This window comes from Pteropus alecto, unplaced genomic scaffold (genome assembly GCF_000325575.1).
Source record: "Pteropus alecto unplaced genomic scaffold, ASM32557v1 scaffold9, whole genome shotgun sequence".
In the NCBI taxonomy this organism is placed as follows: Eukaryota; Metazoa; Chordata; class Mammalia; order Chiroptera; family Pteropodidae; genus Pteropus; species Pteropus alecto.
The window spans coordinates 315,101-330,542 of record NW_006442106.1 but is presented as its reverse complement, the minus strand read 5'-3'; the positions used below and the strand labels follow the sequence as shown (position 1 = coordinate 330,542).

The window sequence follows — 15,442 nt, the reverse complement described above, 5'->3', positions numbered from 1 at the left end:
CAGAGCAGAATCCTCCCTCCCACATACATACAGGGCTGCCATCCCTTGCTCATCCTTCAGCCCGCCCCCAAATGTTGGAGATTCCCCACTCCCAGGTCAGCCCTGGTGGGCACTCACTTTCTGCGCGTCTGGGTGATGTAGCAGACAATGGCAATTAGGATGGCAAAGGCGACCACAGCTCCCACAGGCCCAATCTTGGCCCACATCAGGCGATCTGAGAACAGAGAAGACCCAGGTGCCCTCAGGGCTGCTAGTGGGAGTGAGGACCCCTGGGTTCTTAGGAGATGGGCAGGGTCAGGAGTGAGAGTAAAAATATCTGCACAGATGGCATATCTTTGCCCTGACTGACTAGCCTGGAGGGCCTGGGGAGGGGCCGGTACAGTTCGGGCAAACTCAGGGCAGCCTCTCCTTACTGACCAGAAGGGCCTCTTTACCACTTGATTGACCTGCGCGGTCTGACCCATGCTCAGTTGCTGATGGTCTGTCAGCCTTGGGGAGGAGAGTCTGGATCCAAGAGGAGCCTCTCTGTCCCCGTGGCTCCCAGCCCCAGGCCACACCACTCACGCGCTCCCTGGAAGGGTAGCTCCAGGCTCTTGGTGCCGTAGAGGTTGCGGGAGGTGCAGATGACCCGCGGCGGAGCTTGGGCCTGGCCCCGCAGTGTCAGGATGCTGGTGAGCAGGAGACCACTGCGCTCTGAGTACACAAACTCCCGCTCCGTCTCGTTCACGGTCACGTTGCGTGAGGGCAGCTCGAAGGCCACGGAGGGCTCCGGGTTGGATTTCACCACGCACAGGCACTGCACTGTGTCTCTGGCTGCTGCACAATGGGACTCCAGGAGGATCACAGGGGCAACTGCAGGGCAAGGTCAAGACTGAGTGGGCTGCAGACAACCCAAGGCTGGGCCTCCTGAGCTGAGGGCCAAGATCAGGGTGGAAACTATCTCAGAGATGAGCTGCATGTTCTCCTTTGCGCTATCTCTTACTCCTTCTCTAACTTTGTTCACCTTGGAAGACAAATATCAGTCATGCTCGACCCTCTCCTCCAACTGCTCCGTGTCACTTGGAATAAAATCCAACTTCTTTGCCTTGGTCTGCAAGACCCTGTGGGACCTAGCCACACTGTGCTCCTTTTCTCACCGTGAAAGTCTCGTTCCTTTTCAGTCACACTGGCCTCCTTGCTGTGGCTCAAGCGCATGGAGCTTTACCCTCAGCCTGGAACGCTCCCTGGAGATACCTCCCCAACTCACTCCCTTGCTCCGTGAAGGTTCTACTCAGATACTCAGAGCCCCTCTCTTCCCATGTAAACTGCACCTCACTTCGCTAACATCCACCCCCTGTCCCGTTCGGTTTTCTTCCCAGCACTCATCCCTACCCACGTCGTATATCGATACGGCTGAGCTCTCTTTTCCATCAAGGCAGGCTCTCGTTCTCTCCACTCTGTCTCCCACACTTAAAATGTGTGTTTCACATAGCAGAGCTCTGGGAAGGCTTGTGGAGTGAGCTACTGAATTCTGCCTGCCCTCCTTTCGGCCATCCTGCAGACGCCCCTGCTTACTCCGAGAGCCCCCTTTGTACCCTAACCTTCCCTCCGTCACGGGAGTCCCCATCACCACTAGCACGAAACATCACCCTCCACCCAGGATCATTGGGTCGAGCTTTTGTATTTAAAAAATGACATAGGTACAATATTTTTCCTTCATTTTCCAAAATATGAAATTCTAATAACATTGAACGTTGCTTTTAAAACTACATTCTCTTTTCCTCCTGGAGAGTCCAGCGCTCCAATCTGTTCACTCTAGACTGAGCTCTGTTTCTCAGTTCTGACCAGAACCCACTTCCACACAGGCAATTGACCCTCAGCTCACCTACTCCACCTATTTTCAATTTCCAACCAAAAAGAATATTCAGGCAACAGTGATGGGCCAGAGAGTCATGTGACCAGATGTACTTGCAATAGAGATGATTCTAATGGAGACCTCAATGTGTACATGTATATAAGTCTAGTAAACTAAAAGTTATATACCCTAAATTCTGTTTAGGCAGACATGCACCATGCTTTCTGTAGTGTTAACGAATTAACACACTGCAGAGTAAATCAATAACGACAAACCTGAACTGACAGTGATTACCTTTTTTAAAACCCTTTCATTCAAGACTGTGCCACTGGTGCTCTGGTGACAATGTCTGTCCTAGATGCTGTGGGAATGCAGACATCCATGTGCTCAGCATCTTCGCGGCTTTGCAAGCAGCCTGGGAGACCTGTGAAACCCTGATTGACACTAGACAAATCCCAAGTGCTGCCATCTACTGGCTGGTGGCCCCCATCAAACCTCAGCTTCCCTGGGCCTCCAAGATGGAGTTCTCATCTATACAAACAGCAGTAATGGTCCTTAACTCACAAGGGGCCATGGGGGACTCCAAAGATAGGCACATGAGTGAGCTATAAAGGCTTAAAGGAACATCCATCCAAAGACTTATGATTAGATGAATAGAACCATTCCAGCAGAGGGAGCACATGAGCAAAGCTTTGGCAGCAGAGTACAGGGTGGATATCCAGCCTGGAGTCCAAAGGCAAGATAAGTGAGAAATGATGAGGCTATCTAAGACTTACAGAACACACAGGATGTGTCAGGTGCTGTGGGTTCTCACTGTAATTTCTTTAGTCTTCACTCCCATCTTTGAAGTAAGATACTGCTATCACACCCGTTTTCAGAGGGGAGAATTTAGGCTCAGTAAAGGTGAAGACACTTGCTGGGATCATGCAGCAAGACAGAGACAGAGCTGGCATTTTGACCTACGTTAGTTCAGTTCTGTTGGGTACTCGACACAGTAACACCTTAGTTTCCTTCCCTTAGCCCGGTGAAGAACAGCGCCCTCCCCCTATTACATTGTTGTGAGAATGAAATAGGTCAATACATGCAAAGGGCTCAGACTTGTCCCCTCATGTCACAAGTGCTCTGTAAGGGTGAGAGCTGCCTGCATTGCCCACACCATACTGGGCCCTGGGGTCAGCGGGAAGACAGGGCACCCCGCACCAGGAAAGCTCACCATTGTCAGTGAGTACTAAAGCCAGGTACTAGGGGACAAAAACTTCAGGGACAGAGCGGGGCTGAGAGGGACGGCTCTTCCCAGCAGCCTGAGGCTGCACTCCCAGAGGGAAAGCACTATGACACAGGCCTTGGCGAAGCATGAGGGGCTCAGCAGGTGGGGCCAGGGGGTGGGTCATAGCTGGTCCTCAACACCAGTGGATCTAAGGCCTCACACTCCAAATCTGTTCATTCATTCGTTTGTTTGTTTGTTTTTAAAACAAGCCAGATTAAGTGAACCCTTGGGTGCCAAAGGCTGCGGGGGTGGTGAAATAGCCAGAGGTTTAACAGCTGGGGCAAACAGGAGTCCAGATGAATCCTGGCACTGACCAACCTTCCTAGCTACGCGGCTGGGGTGGGGCAGGGAAATTCTGACCTTCATTTCTCCTCAGTTAAAGGATAATGATAACACCTGCTCCACAGGGTGGCCACAAGGGCTCCGCAAAATAATACCTATAGAGGACATAATCATGACGCAGAATAGGCCCTTAATGACTGTTTGCTGCCCCTCCTCTTATTATGCGGGAGAGTCTGTGACTGACAATGTATGTGAGATGGTATTGTGTATAGGTTCAGAGGCTGCCATCAGATTCTCAGGGGTTTCTGACTCACATTTAAGGACCACTGGCTTAGGGTGTGACAGAGAAAAGGGTACAGCAGAAGCGGGAAACTGGGCCCTGGAGGGCACATATGGAGAAGGCAGAGTACTGCACAGCCCACATGCCATGAGCATTATTGGATGCCACAAGCAAGCAGAAACCAGGAGGAATGAGGCCAAAGATGAAAGGTTAGCAGCGGAGAAGCCATGGCTTTGCTGCGGAAGATGACCTTCCAGGAATAATCTAACCTGTAGCTACTGTGTACTGATTATCACTGTACATACAGAGTATTGAGTATGGACTGTGCTCAAACCTTCTGGCAAACTCATGTGGTTGGGGACCATTGTAGGTAAAATAATTGAGGTGAAGAGTCGTGAAGTTTGGAGACTAGTGCCAGAGGTCAGGTTGGAGCCAAGGAGGAAGCCAGAGAAATGGAAATACAGAGGTAACATTCCAGAGGGAGTTGCTGGAGGAGGAGGGGTCAAGACTGTGACTTAGGAGCTATGACCCAGAATGGTGGCCAGGGTGGGGGTAGGGATGTTGGTGGTGCTTTCCAGAGAGAGGAGGTCAGAAGAGGTGCTGGCAGGCAATGGAATGATGAGTTTTATTTCCAAAGCTCTTAGCTTTTTATGTGCATCCATTTAATCTCTCTGGCTATATGTATCTGTTAAGAAGCTTGATGTCCTGTTGGTTCTATCCTCCACCTCCCAAAGAGCCACACAGCCCTTTGCACATAATCAACTGCTTAATGATGTAATAATGCAGGATGAGGTCAACTTTGGGCAGGACAGAGGAGTAGAACCAGACCACCTGCATTTGAAACTCAAATTCTGTCATTTTTCTAGCTGTGTGACCTTGGGCGAATGGCATAACCTCTCTGGGCCTCAGTTTCCTTATCTGGAAACTAGGGACAGTAATAGAATCTCCCTCATAGGGATGTCATGAGAATGAAAAAAGTGGGTCCCTGTACAGTGCTTCCAATGTGCCTGATACATAGTGATGCTCCGCAAGGGTCAGATGTCATTGTTATTATTTTAGTTAATCCAAAGGGGCAGTGGCCACAGGATCTGAATGTCTTTGGTCAAAAGCATACTCCAGGATGTGGGGACACAGTATTTTCAGGTGGGAATTGTATTTTCTTGTTCTGGATTCTGATTCCCTGCCTTCCCCATCCTCATCTGATGGCGCAAAACTAACCCTTGGTTGGGATATGTGGGTACCTCCCAGTAACTCACATGTCCCCCACTGAACCATCTACTTCAGGGTGGAGGGGACACAAAGTCCATTCAGCTCTCAGCAGGGGCAGAGAGGAGGGAGAATACTCACACTCCACAGATAGGTTGAAGGCAGTGGCCCTCTGGCCATACTGGTTCTCAGCCACACACCAGTACTCTCCGTCATCCTCAGGTGTGACAGCAGGCAGCTCCAACTGCAGCTCACTCTCATAGATGACCGTGCCCAGGATCTGCTTCTCCTTGAAGATGGTGAGAATAGGATCCGGGTTGCTCTGTGTGGAGCACAAGATGGAGACCGTCTCCCCCTCCACAGCCACCACTGTCCCGTTCACCGTAGGCTTCCAGGGTGCATCTGGGGGGGGCGGGCAGGACAGTGGGCCGGTGGTCAAAAGCCAGGAGGTGCCTTTTCTGTCAGCTAACTCCCACCCCTAAATATGACCCCGACACCCCAACCCAAGCACACCGGCTCAGGATGGCTGGGTTAACTCCAGGCCTGGCTGCCCTGTTTACAAGAACAGGGGCTCTGCAGCCAGAGTGCCTGTGTTTGAATTCCGGCTCGACCCCATTCCAGCTGTGTGTGGACCCATGTCTTAATCTCTCTGGGCCTCATTTTTCTCATCTGGAAAATAGGCTTAATGATAGTTCCAAGTTTACAGGGGTCACTGAGAACATAACTGACAGGCACTGTTCAAGCCAGAACAAGGTAGATAAAGATCCCTGCCAATGTGGGTAGATGCTATTTAAGTAAATAAAATATGTCATGGGCAAGATGAGGTAAGTGCTTTGGAGAAAAATAGACGGAGGAATGGGAAATCCGGTGGTTACAGTTTAAACTAGGATGGTGAGGGAAGGCTTCCATGAAGAGTGGGAGGAGGTGGGAGGAGTCAGCCTCCGGGATGCCTGGGGGAAGGAAGAGCATTTGTGTAAAATGCTCAGAAACTGCTGAGTAAATGTTGGCTGTAGCTGTCATTATTATTATCCCTGGCCCTGGCGTTTTGCCTCAATAAGTATTTGTGAATGAACGACCTCCTGGATTCCTAGCTAAGAATCCTGTCTGACCAGCCCCCTCGCCAGGGCCAGTGTGGGGCGCGTGTGCGCACAGGGCGGCCACTCACACATGACGCTGAGCCCCACGGTGCGGTTGTCTTGGCCATAAGCATTCTCTGCCAGGCATGCGTAGACGCCGTCCTCCCTGGGGGTCACCTCGTCCAGCTCCAGGAACAGGCTCTCGGTCACGGCCTCCCGGAGCACCGTGCCATCCCGCATCCAGGTCAGCAGCGGCGGCGGGTTGCTGTCAGCCCCACAGAGCAGGCTGACGTGAGAGCCCTCTATGGCCTCCACCGAGGAGTTCATCTCCACAATCACCGGGGGGTCTGAGGCCGGCGACACTGAGGGGTCAGCGGGCCGGTGCCGCAGGCCCCGCCCCCGGCACCGAACTTTGTCGGCCCCGCCCCGCCCCCGCCCCCCTGCCCGCACCCAGGCTCACACTTGACGTCCAGGCTGGCGTAGCCCTCGAACTGCAGGGTGGTGTTGGGGAAGGAGGCCTGGCAGCCCAGCCGGTGGCCGTTGGCCTCCCTAGTGGGCACGAAGTGTAGCAGCGACACCTGTACCCAGGTGCCCTCGTCCTCGCGCAGCCGACCCAGCACAGCGGGCTCCCCTAGTCCATCGTGGCCCAGCCAGCTCAGCTCTGGGCGCAGCTCTGGGCAGTTGTCAGGCACCATGCAGCTGACCTCCACTTCCATGCCTGCCACCACCTCCAGGGGGACCACGATGTTGGGGGTGTCTATGGTTAGGCGGGGGAGAAGGAGGGTTGAGGAAGCAGACACCCCTACTTTGCCTGACTCCAAACCTGGTACCTGGTTTCCTCCCCTCAGATACAGAATTCCCTAAACCTCCTGGTTACCCTTCACCCAGAAACCCTGCATAAATCCAACCACGGTTGTAACAGTAATGAAAATAACAGTATAGTGGTCTGGGTACTTTACAGTGTTGAACTTGCTGGCCCTTCCAGCCATTCTAGCAGGTGGATAATATTACTTTACTCATCCTGCAGTTGAAGAAACTGGGCCATAGCTAGTACCTGGTAAAACTGAGCTTCAGATCCTGTTGCTGTGGCTTCATCATTTCTTGACACTACAGCTTGTTCCTTAAGAAACGTCTCTCCTCCCCATCGTTTTGTTTATTTGTTTGTTTGTTTTCTGGTTTGGTTGTTTTTTTACCTTCCACCTATAGATGTGAGTGTGTGTGGGGGGGTGGGGGTGTCTCTTTCTGCATCAGGGCTGCAGTCTGGCTCCTCGTATAAACTCGATGTTACTGGGGAGCCTGAATCCAAGAGCTCCAGGCAGTACAGCCTCTCAGAAACTAGGCAGTGGGAATGCCTGAAATCAGGCAACGGCCTCTACTCTGATTGCCAAATCTGGCCCAGAGCTGCATTTTATTTGCCCTAAACTTAGAAATTTAAAAAAAAAAAAAATCTTAATCAGCAGCTAATGTTTACGAATTAGGAGATCATAGGAAAATACACGATCTGGCTTCTTTTGAAAAGTCAGACTGCCTGACAGCAATGGCCCTGTATTCTCACCCAGCACCGGTTAGCTGAAGCTGGGTACTATGTGCCAGGCACCGCGCTGAGCACTTGACAACCATTCACTCACTGATATTTAAGTGCTGCTCTTATCCCCAATGTACAGAGAAGTTAAGTAACTTGCCCATAGCTGCCCAGCAAATGCAGGGCTCTAGAGGCCTTACCCCTCGTCCCTGGGCCCCACTGCCTTTTTCTCAGGTGTTTCTAGAAGAGTAAGAACACTCTTCTTCCTCTGGGGGCAATAAATCTGTTTGGAGCCCTGCTTTACTCATTTCTGTCATCCGCCTGATCCCTGTGGGCACTGAGCTTTGCACCTCCCAGCCAAACCAACCAGCCCCTGGATCTGTGCTGGGGATACCTTTCTGGAAAGGTGCTGGGGAGGACTTCCTGCCTGCCTCAGCTCTGCCCCAGCACCACCCCCCGTGCAACCTCTGGGGTACTCACTGATGATGTCCAGGATGCTGTGCTCGGAGAAGGTATACTGGTTGTAGCCCCCTAGGTCCCCGCGGAAGTAATACTTGCCGCCCAACTCAGGGCTGAGGTTGCTGAGCAGGAGGGTACAGTTGCGCAGGCCCAGATCCCCCAGGAGGCGGCTGCGGCCCTGGAAGCTCTCGTGGACGACTTGGGTGCGTGACTTGAAGACCACTGGTGGGTAATTTTTTGGGTAGGGGCTATTGAAGTACCAGACACCATGCACGACAGCAGGCCGCAGCTCGTCAGGAAAGTCGAAGCGACAGGGGATGGAGACACATGTGCCCTCAAAGGCTGAGATGGACGAGGGCATCCAGGCACCCCAGTGACCCCCTCGAGAGGCTGTGGGAGATCATGACAGCTGAGGTTGAGGGACATGTCCTTTCGAATCACCCACCCCCACTCCCATCACCTTCTGCCAGATTGAAGTATCCAGGGACCCACAGAAACACCCCCAGACTGCTTGGGGCCAAGGCTCTAGGATCCCCAGCCCCACCCTCCCCACCCCCAGCCATTACCTGCAATCATAATCCAAAACAGAGGCAGTGCCGTAAGGAATATCATTTTGTACAGCAGGTGAGCGTCAGCTGGAAAAGGGAGAGCAGAGGGTCAAAGGCCAGGATAAGTGAAAAGGGCAGCTTCTATTAAAGCTTCAGGAAGGGGACTGTTCGGATGGTAGCTGCTGCTGCTTTAATATTTATAATTACAAACATTGATATGGCATTGACCACGTACCAGGCCTCAGAGCTTTACTCTCTTGTATTAATTCATCTGATCCCTTTGCAGGAGGTGTAATGATTATCTTCGTTTTATAGCTGAAGTCCAGAGAGATTAAGTAACTTGCCCATGGCCACACAGTGACAACAAGGTTCAAGCTCTATCTACTTGGCTCCAGGTTTATAGACTTAATCACTCAACTGTCCTGTCTCTATGTGGTAGTGATATATTGATAATGATCTTCATCACCATTGTGCCCTTGGGGATCCCCAGAAAGTAAGGACAGAACCAAGCCTGGATCAGTAGCAAAAAGAAGGGGGAGCTAGGAGGAAGGAACCCTGCCCCTCACCTCAGTCTCCCTGAGTTGCGAATATCTTCTGGTCCCACTTGAAGTGGTCAGCCAGCCAACTTGGGACAAGAGTCAGGTGCAAGGGGGCAGGGCCTGAGCCCCCCTGGCCCCCTCTTGCAGCATCTACTAGGAGTTGTGGCCTGTTGCAAGGCTGCCATTGATATTGGGGACCCTCCCACTCAGCCTGGGAGCTACTCTACATAGGGTCACCTCCCCCCCCACAAACTGCCATGGAGAACTGTGGGAAAGGAAAAGGGAGTTGAAGAGCATTGGCGTGGGAGATGGAGGAAGGTGGGGGGGTTGTGTGAGTGGGGTGAGGACTGGGGGTGGGCAGGCAGGGACCCAGCGCCATCAATGACTGGGTTTCACAGCATCAGCATTCCCAACATGCCGCGAGAATTCCTGCCGCCCGCTTCCACCCCACGGACGGCCCCTGCTGTCCCCACCCTCAACAGAGGCCAGTGCCCAGCACAAAAGGGCCCTGTTCCCTCAAGGGGAGGGTGCCATGTCCTGGGGGGCTCCTGGAGTAAGTGGGATGAGAGAAGAGTCGCACACTCCTGACTGAACTCTGCGCGGGGCCAGGAAGGACCAGGGATTGGGAGGTAGGGAGCCCCTGGCACCCAGCTGCTCTGTGGGTCGCCTTAGGGTTGGAGCTAGGGTTTCCAAGGGACTGCCTTTCCTGGCCTTCACCACCCTCTTCCCACAGACACAGACACATGCACAGTCAGACACATGCAAATGCTGCTGTGAAATGTGATAGGTTTAGACCCAGCCCGAAGATCAGCCTTGCACAATAGAGACTCGTGTACACCCAGTCAGGACCCTGCACACACGGACAGGCACTGAGACCCTTATGCCTGCTGAATGTGCTGACACACACAGTCACAGAAACATACCTGCACTGCCATGGGCATGGCATCCAGCATGCTTGCGGACTTGCCTGCATGCCACACTCACAGACATACAGACCTGCACACACACACTGAGATGTAGCTACAGACAGACTTGCCCAGATACTTGCTAATGGACACAGGGCAGATGCCACCCTTGCACCTGTACGGGAGGCACAGGGCTTGGGCAGACATGTGAAACAAGCATGTAGACCAAGCATAGTTAATGGAGGTGAATACTGACTGGTTCTTGAGGTAGGGGCCAGAAAAGTCTTAGCTATGACAATGATTCGTGACTTTCTCCAGGGCCACAGTCAATAAACACTTGTAAAGCATATCTATAGTAGTAAATATTATAGGGGGAGCAGGATTGGGAAAAACAGGTCTAAAACGTTTGCTTAGTGGGGTGCAATGAAAAAACAGTGATGTAGATTAAGACCCACCCAGGGGAGGTGCATGTGTGCAGGTGCGCCGCGTGTGCGTGTGCGCACACACACACACACACACCCCCCCAGGTGCTAGACCTTGTTCACTCACAGCCAGATGCCCCCACCCCCTCCCGGAGGGCAGGATGCAGGTGTCTGGTCTCCTGGACATCATCCCACTCCTCACCTGGACCCAGGCCACTTCCACACCCCCTGACCCACACGTGGGAGCCCCAGGGCAGCCGATCCTGCAGAACTCTGTCACAAGGGTGCTGAGCAGGACCCTCGGTTCCCTCTCTCTGTGGTTTCTTCCCAAAGCCGTGTCACTGACCTACCATGGTCCCAGCCCATTCCCAAAGTCCTAAGGACACCTTCCCTCATCCTAAATTAGTGGCAGTCACAGTGACCATCCTTGCCTTGCAGGTGCCTCAGGTGCTCCTGCTCCGCCCTCTCAGCCCCGGCTTCCTGCTTCCACCCTGTCCATGGCCCCTCTTGGCTTTCGTACTCACCAGGATGCTGCTTCTACCCTCTGCTCCTCGGCCCAGCTCACAGTCCCCTGGCCTCCCAGGGTCTAGGCCCCCACTTGCTGGCCACTCCCCTCCCCCCCCCACCGGGTGCCAGGGGCCGCCTGCCTCCAGGGCCCAGCTCCTCCCTGTCCCTGGGGGAGGGGGGTACAAAAGGGCCCTTGTCACCAGTGCTCAACTGGGCAGCCTGATGCCTGGGTTCTACTATCTCCTTCCTGGAGGGGATGGGGTTGGCTGCCTTACTTGATCCCCCCCATCACTACGCACCCTGGTTCTGAGTCCCTGGGAGGACGTTCTAATATCTCTGAACATCTCAGACTGAGAAACAGAAGGCGCTGTCCTCAATTTCCAGGGAATCTTGGTGGCAAAGATAGGTATAATTAATGCTGGTTCCCGGAGGATACAGAGGCTGGTGCGGGTGGGAGGAGACAGGACCTTGCCACTCACGGCTTCGGTCACCTCCGCCCTCTCTTAGAAACACTTCCCTGGATTATGTTTGGTGCCTACATCCCGGTCTATTTTCTTCTAGGCTCTTCTTGCCATCGGAAATGACCTTAGGTATTGACTGTCTCCTCCCTTGAGAACATGACCTCCATAAGGACAAGGGCTTTGCCTGCTTAGTCCCAATCTATCCTGCTTGTAGAACAACTCCTGGCAGAGTTAAACTTCACAAACGAGAGTGAATGTATGAATGTGTCCATCCAATATCCTGTGGCACCTTCTGACTGAAGGCTTTGCACTGGCTCCTTCCTCCCGGAAAGTTCCCCTACCTCATCCCATACCCCACTCCGCCCTAGCCACAGCCTGCTCATCCTTTCCACTGAGTGGATGCCACTTTCTCTGGAAGCCTGCCTGCCTTCTCACCAAGCCAAGCCCCTCCACTTAAATGCTGCACTTTGTGCACAGCCCTCGGCACATCTGCCAACCTGCATTATCGATGAGCTCCTTAACCTCCAGGCCAGAGCTCCCAGAGGGCAGCATTTTCATGTCTGTCTGTCTGTCTTGTTCACCTTGTGTTCCCTGGAACAGAGCCTGGTGCACAGAGGGTGCTCAGCGAGGGCTCTGCTGACCCTGAGCTGGCTGAGGACCCTTTGTGGGCAGATTCCAGAGTGATCCTCCTGCCACCCCAGCCCCTCCCATTGGTCATGATCTCTACAAGGTGGTGGCAGGCACCCGGCAGTAGTGTGATTAAGGGTAGTAGTAGTTTGACTATGAGCTATTCAGTCACACTGGGGCATCTTCTGTCCTCCTGTAGGACACAGCAGTGGAGAGAGAAGGGGGTGGGGAGGATCCTTTCTCCCAAGGGAGAACCTGGGGTGTGTGTGTGTGTAGGGGGGTGAGGGGCGGGGAAATCCCTCAGACCAGGGAGTGAGGAGTCAGAGAAGGCTGGATGGAGGGGGAAGGGGTGTCCCATCCCCACCTCAGGCTTCATGATGTCAGACTCTGCCCGTGCCTTTCCCAGTCAGAAACAAAAGCCCATTGAGAGTGGGGTGGGGCTTGAACGCCTGGGTCCTGGAGAAGAGAGGGGCCTGGTGCCTGGACTTTGGGGGTGGACACCAAGATCCTGGGGTACTCATATGTCACTACCTTCAGCATCAGCACCAACCCTCTTGGGGTCATGTGTATAGTTTGGGGGGGTCCATCTCCTCTGAGTTTGAACTGAAGGCTGTCTCTGGGGGAAGGGTGAACAGGCAAGTACATCCCACAGAGAACACTGGCAACTATCGCTGAAATCTGAAAACTTGGGTCTCCAGACCGCATGAGAGGCTGAGGGACTGGAGAGCATGTGTCTGCCTAAAGGGGAGAGGTGCCACTCAGGTAATCCAGCTACCAGCACTGCCAGATTACCTGATCCTTCCAGATAAGGCAGGGGTGTTAGTTTGCTGGCGCTACTGTGACAAAGTACCACAAACTGAATGGCTTAAAAAAGTTTATTGTCTCATAGTGCTGGAGGCTAGAAGCCTGAAGTCAAAATGTTGGCATTTGGTTCCTTCTGAGGGCTGTGAAGAAAGGATCTAGGCCGGGCCTCTCCCCTGGGCTTGTAGATGGCAACCTTCATGTTCATAGCATTCTCCCTGTGTGCATGTCTCTGTGTCCAAATTTCCCCTTTTCATAAGGACACCAGTGCCATTGGACTAGGACCCAACCTAATGACCTCATTTTATTTGGATTCTCTAAGGCCCCTGTCTCCAAATAAGGCCACAATCTGAGGTACTGGGAGTTAAGACTTCAACATATAAATTGGGGGTAGGGAGGCATTCTTTAACTCGTAACATCAAGACTTCAGATTTGTATGTGAAATATATTGCTTTTTAGTTATTAGCCAAATTTTATCTAAAATATTGTACAGACAAGCAAAACTCACCTCAGAGAAGAATCAAGCCCTCAGGCCCACTTGCTTAATGCTTTCTTGAGTGGGAGCTGGTGCTTGATCCAACCAAGTGGCACTTGATGCCCTCAGCCAAAACTGACAGCTTCATGCCAGGATCCTCAAAGTGTGCCCCACCCCACCCCCATCAGTACCACCTGGGAGCTTGTTAGGAATGCAAGTTCTAGCCCCACCCCCACCTCCCCACCTGCCGAGTCAGGAACTCTGGCAATCTGATCTGCAATCCCTTGGGGAGATTCTGGGGAGATTGTGGTGCACGCTGAAGCTTGAGTATCTCTGCCTCTCATCTCCAGGATGAACCACCTGGAGAACTTGCTAAGATGAGCAAAGAGTACTTAGTGTCATTAAATGTAATTAGCAAGTTCAAGTTTCTTACCTCCTGAAGACTTATTGAAGGAATCCGAGATAACTAATCCTTTATACTGATGAGGCACCGACAGTTTCCAAAACCATTTCACACTCTTCCCTTCCTGAAGAGGTCAACAGCCCAATCAGCTGAGAACTGTAGGGATACTTCTGTCCTTTTACAGAAGAGGAGGCGGGGTCTGGGTGGGTGGAAGATGCCTGCAAGATTGCACAGCTAATAGGCTAGGCTAACTTGCCTTCCGCTCCCTGCCCCTGTCTCTGTTCAGGAAAATCGCTCCCAGAGGATGAGCCTCTTGTGGCTTTGAAGGCAGGAGGCAGGAAGTTGATGGATAACTGGACTGATCTGGCTCCCAGTTGGGTTTAGTTTGGCTCAAAGAGTTGATTCTAAAATAATCAAATTCTTTTAAACAATTGCCAGTATTTTAAACATCAGAAAATTTCACACAAGAGTAAGGATTGCTACCTTCTTTTGAAAAGCTCTAACCATGTTGGCCTGGCTTTGAGCATGGCAACCATCCCTGGGAGCCCTCTTTAGATGGGATCCGGGCCTCCCCACTTCCTGTCCATACACAACACTGATGCCAAATGGCCAAGGCCCTTTGTCATCATACTCTTGTGGGCTAAGAAGACAATGAAATGCATCTTTTTATCATAAGTGGGGAGATCAGATACGTCGAGAAGGTTACCGTTTTTAAGAATGGCAGGGACCTTAATTCCTTGTGGAGGTGAACAGTATTCTCCTATGTGTCTCACGTGCAGAGTGAGAGAGTGAAGCCTAAGATGCTCCTACGAAACAAGTCCATCACACCACTCCTTTACCGCATCTGCCTGGAATGCCAGGAGTTCTCAAGCTTGTTGGTCTCAGGACCCCTTTCTACAAAACTATTGAGGATTCAAAATTGTTTTTATTTAAGTGTGATACATGTATAGTTGTTTAATGTATGAGAAATTAGCCATCAGAGTGATGATGTCATTACATATCACAGAGCTTCTGGAAAACTCCATTGTATACTCATGTGAGAATGAGAGTAAAAGAGACAAGTAACATGTTAGCTGTTTCCACCTATGGAGCCCTACATGGAGCCCCAGACCCAACTTTGAGAACTTTTGCTGGGTATCTGAGTTTGTCACCCATTTCAAGAAGACTTCAAGAAGAAACTTTGTTTAGTTTTCATTCTCTGCTTTTACAACATACATTCTAGGTCTTATAAAGTGGGGCTTAGAGAATAGAAAATGAAATTCCTTTACCAAGCTTCCTTGCAACCCCCCCATACACAACCCACTGAGTACCAGTCCTAACAAGGCGGTGGCCAGAAGCCTGTGGCATAGGCCTTTGGCTGGGAGAAAGGGCAACGGTCACTCTGGTTTGGAAAATAAAAGCTAGAAACAGCCATTTTATTCCGAGACCATTCGCTGAGTGTTGGAGGGCTACAGGAATAAATAAGGGAAGGATGGGAAGGGCAGAGAGGCTCTATGTTTTGCAACAGATCCCACACTTTGATTTATAACAGCAGCCGCAACAGAAGATGCAGATGGGGAAGTGGGTGTCTCGCCTCGGCCTCTGGAGCCCTGGCTGTGGAAGGAAGAAAGACTGAGCAGGTGTGGGCCCAGGGCAGGTTGTGGGAGGCTTGTAAGGGAGGCCCAGGTGTTCTCACCATCAAGCCAGCCGTGGCTCCAGCTGCGTCCTGAGTCTGTAGGTCTGCGAGCTGTCTTGTCTGTGAAAGCAGAAGGGATAATGAGGATGACAGGGGCCCCAGCAGAGCTCTCAGATTTACCTCTACCAGCTCACTCCTCCCCAAGTAGTTGGT

The 15,442-nt window shown here is 52.1% G+C and overlaps 2 protein-coding genes across 3 annotated transcripts in view; both read right to left on the bottom strand.

Moving 5' to 3' along the window:
• The window catches only part of MAG (myelin associated glycoprotein), an 11,361-nt gene extending 2,257 nt beyond the window's left edge, over positions 1-9,104 (bottom strand). The window contains exons 1-8 of one of the 2 annotated variants that reach the window (XM_006919864.1): positions 9,041-9,104; positions 8,493-8,561; positions 7,948-8,316; positions 6,406-6,702; positions 6,035-6,292; positions 5,011-5,271; positions 565-852; positions 118-214 (exon numbers count right to left, since the gene is read on the bottom strand). In XM_006919864.1, the coding sequence (XP_006919926.1) occupies positions 118-214; positions 565-852; positions 5,011-5,271; positions 6,035-6,292; positions 6,406-6,702; positions 7,948-8,316; positions 8,493-8,538 (1,616 nt within the window). In that variant the 5' untranslated portion in view covers positions 8,539-8,561; positions 9,041-9,104. Of the gene's footprint in view, positions 1-117; positions 215-564; positions 853-5,010; positions 5,272-6,034; positions 6,293-6,405; positions 6,703-7,947; positions 8,317-8,492; positions 8,562-9,040 lie in introns of those variants that run through there. The other variant, XM_006919865.1, reaches the window with a different exon arrangement.
• Positions 9,105-14,999: 5,895 nt separating this feature from the next.
• The window catches only part of HAMP (hepcidin antimicrobial peptide), a 1,995-nt gene continuing 1,552 nt past the window's right edge, over positions 15,000-15,442 (bottom strand). The window contains exons 3-4 of the mRNA XM_006919863.3: positions 15,290-15,349; positions 15,000-15,207 (exon numbers count right to left, since the gene is read on the bottom strand). Coding sequence (XP_006919925.1) covers positions 15,106-15,207; positions 15,290-15,349 — 162 coding nt within the window. The 3' untranslated portion in view covers positions 15,000-15,105. The remainder of the gene's footprint in view (positions 15,208-15,289; positions 15,350-15,442) is intronic.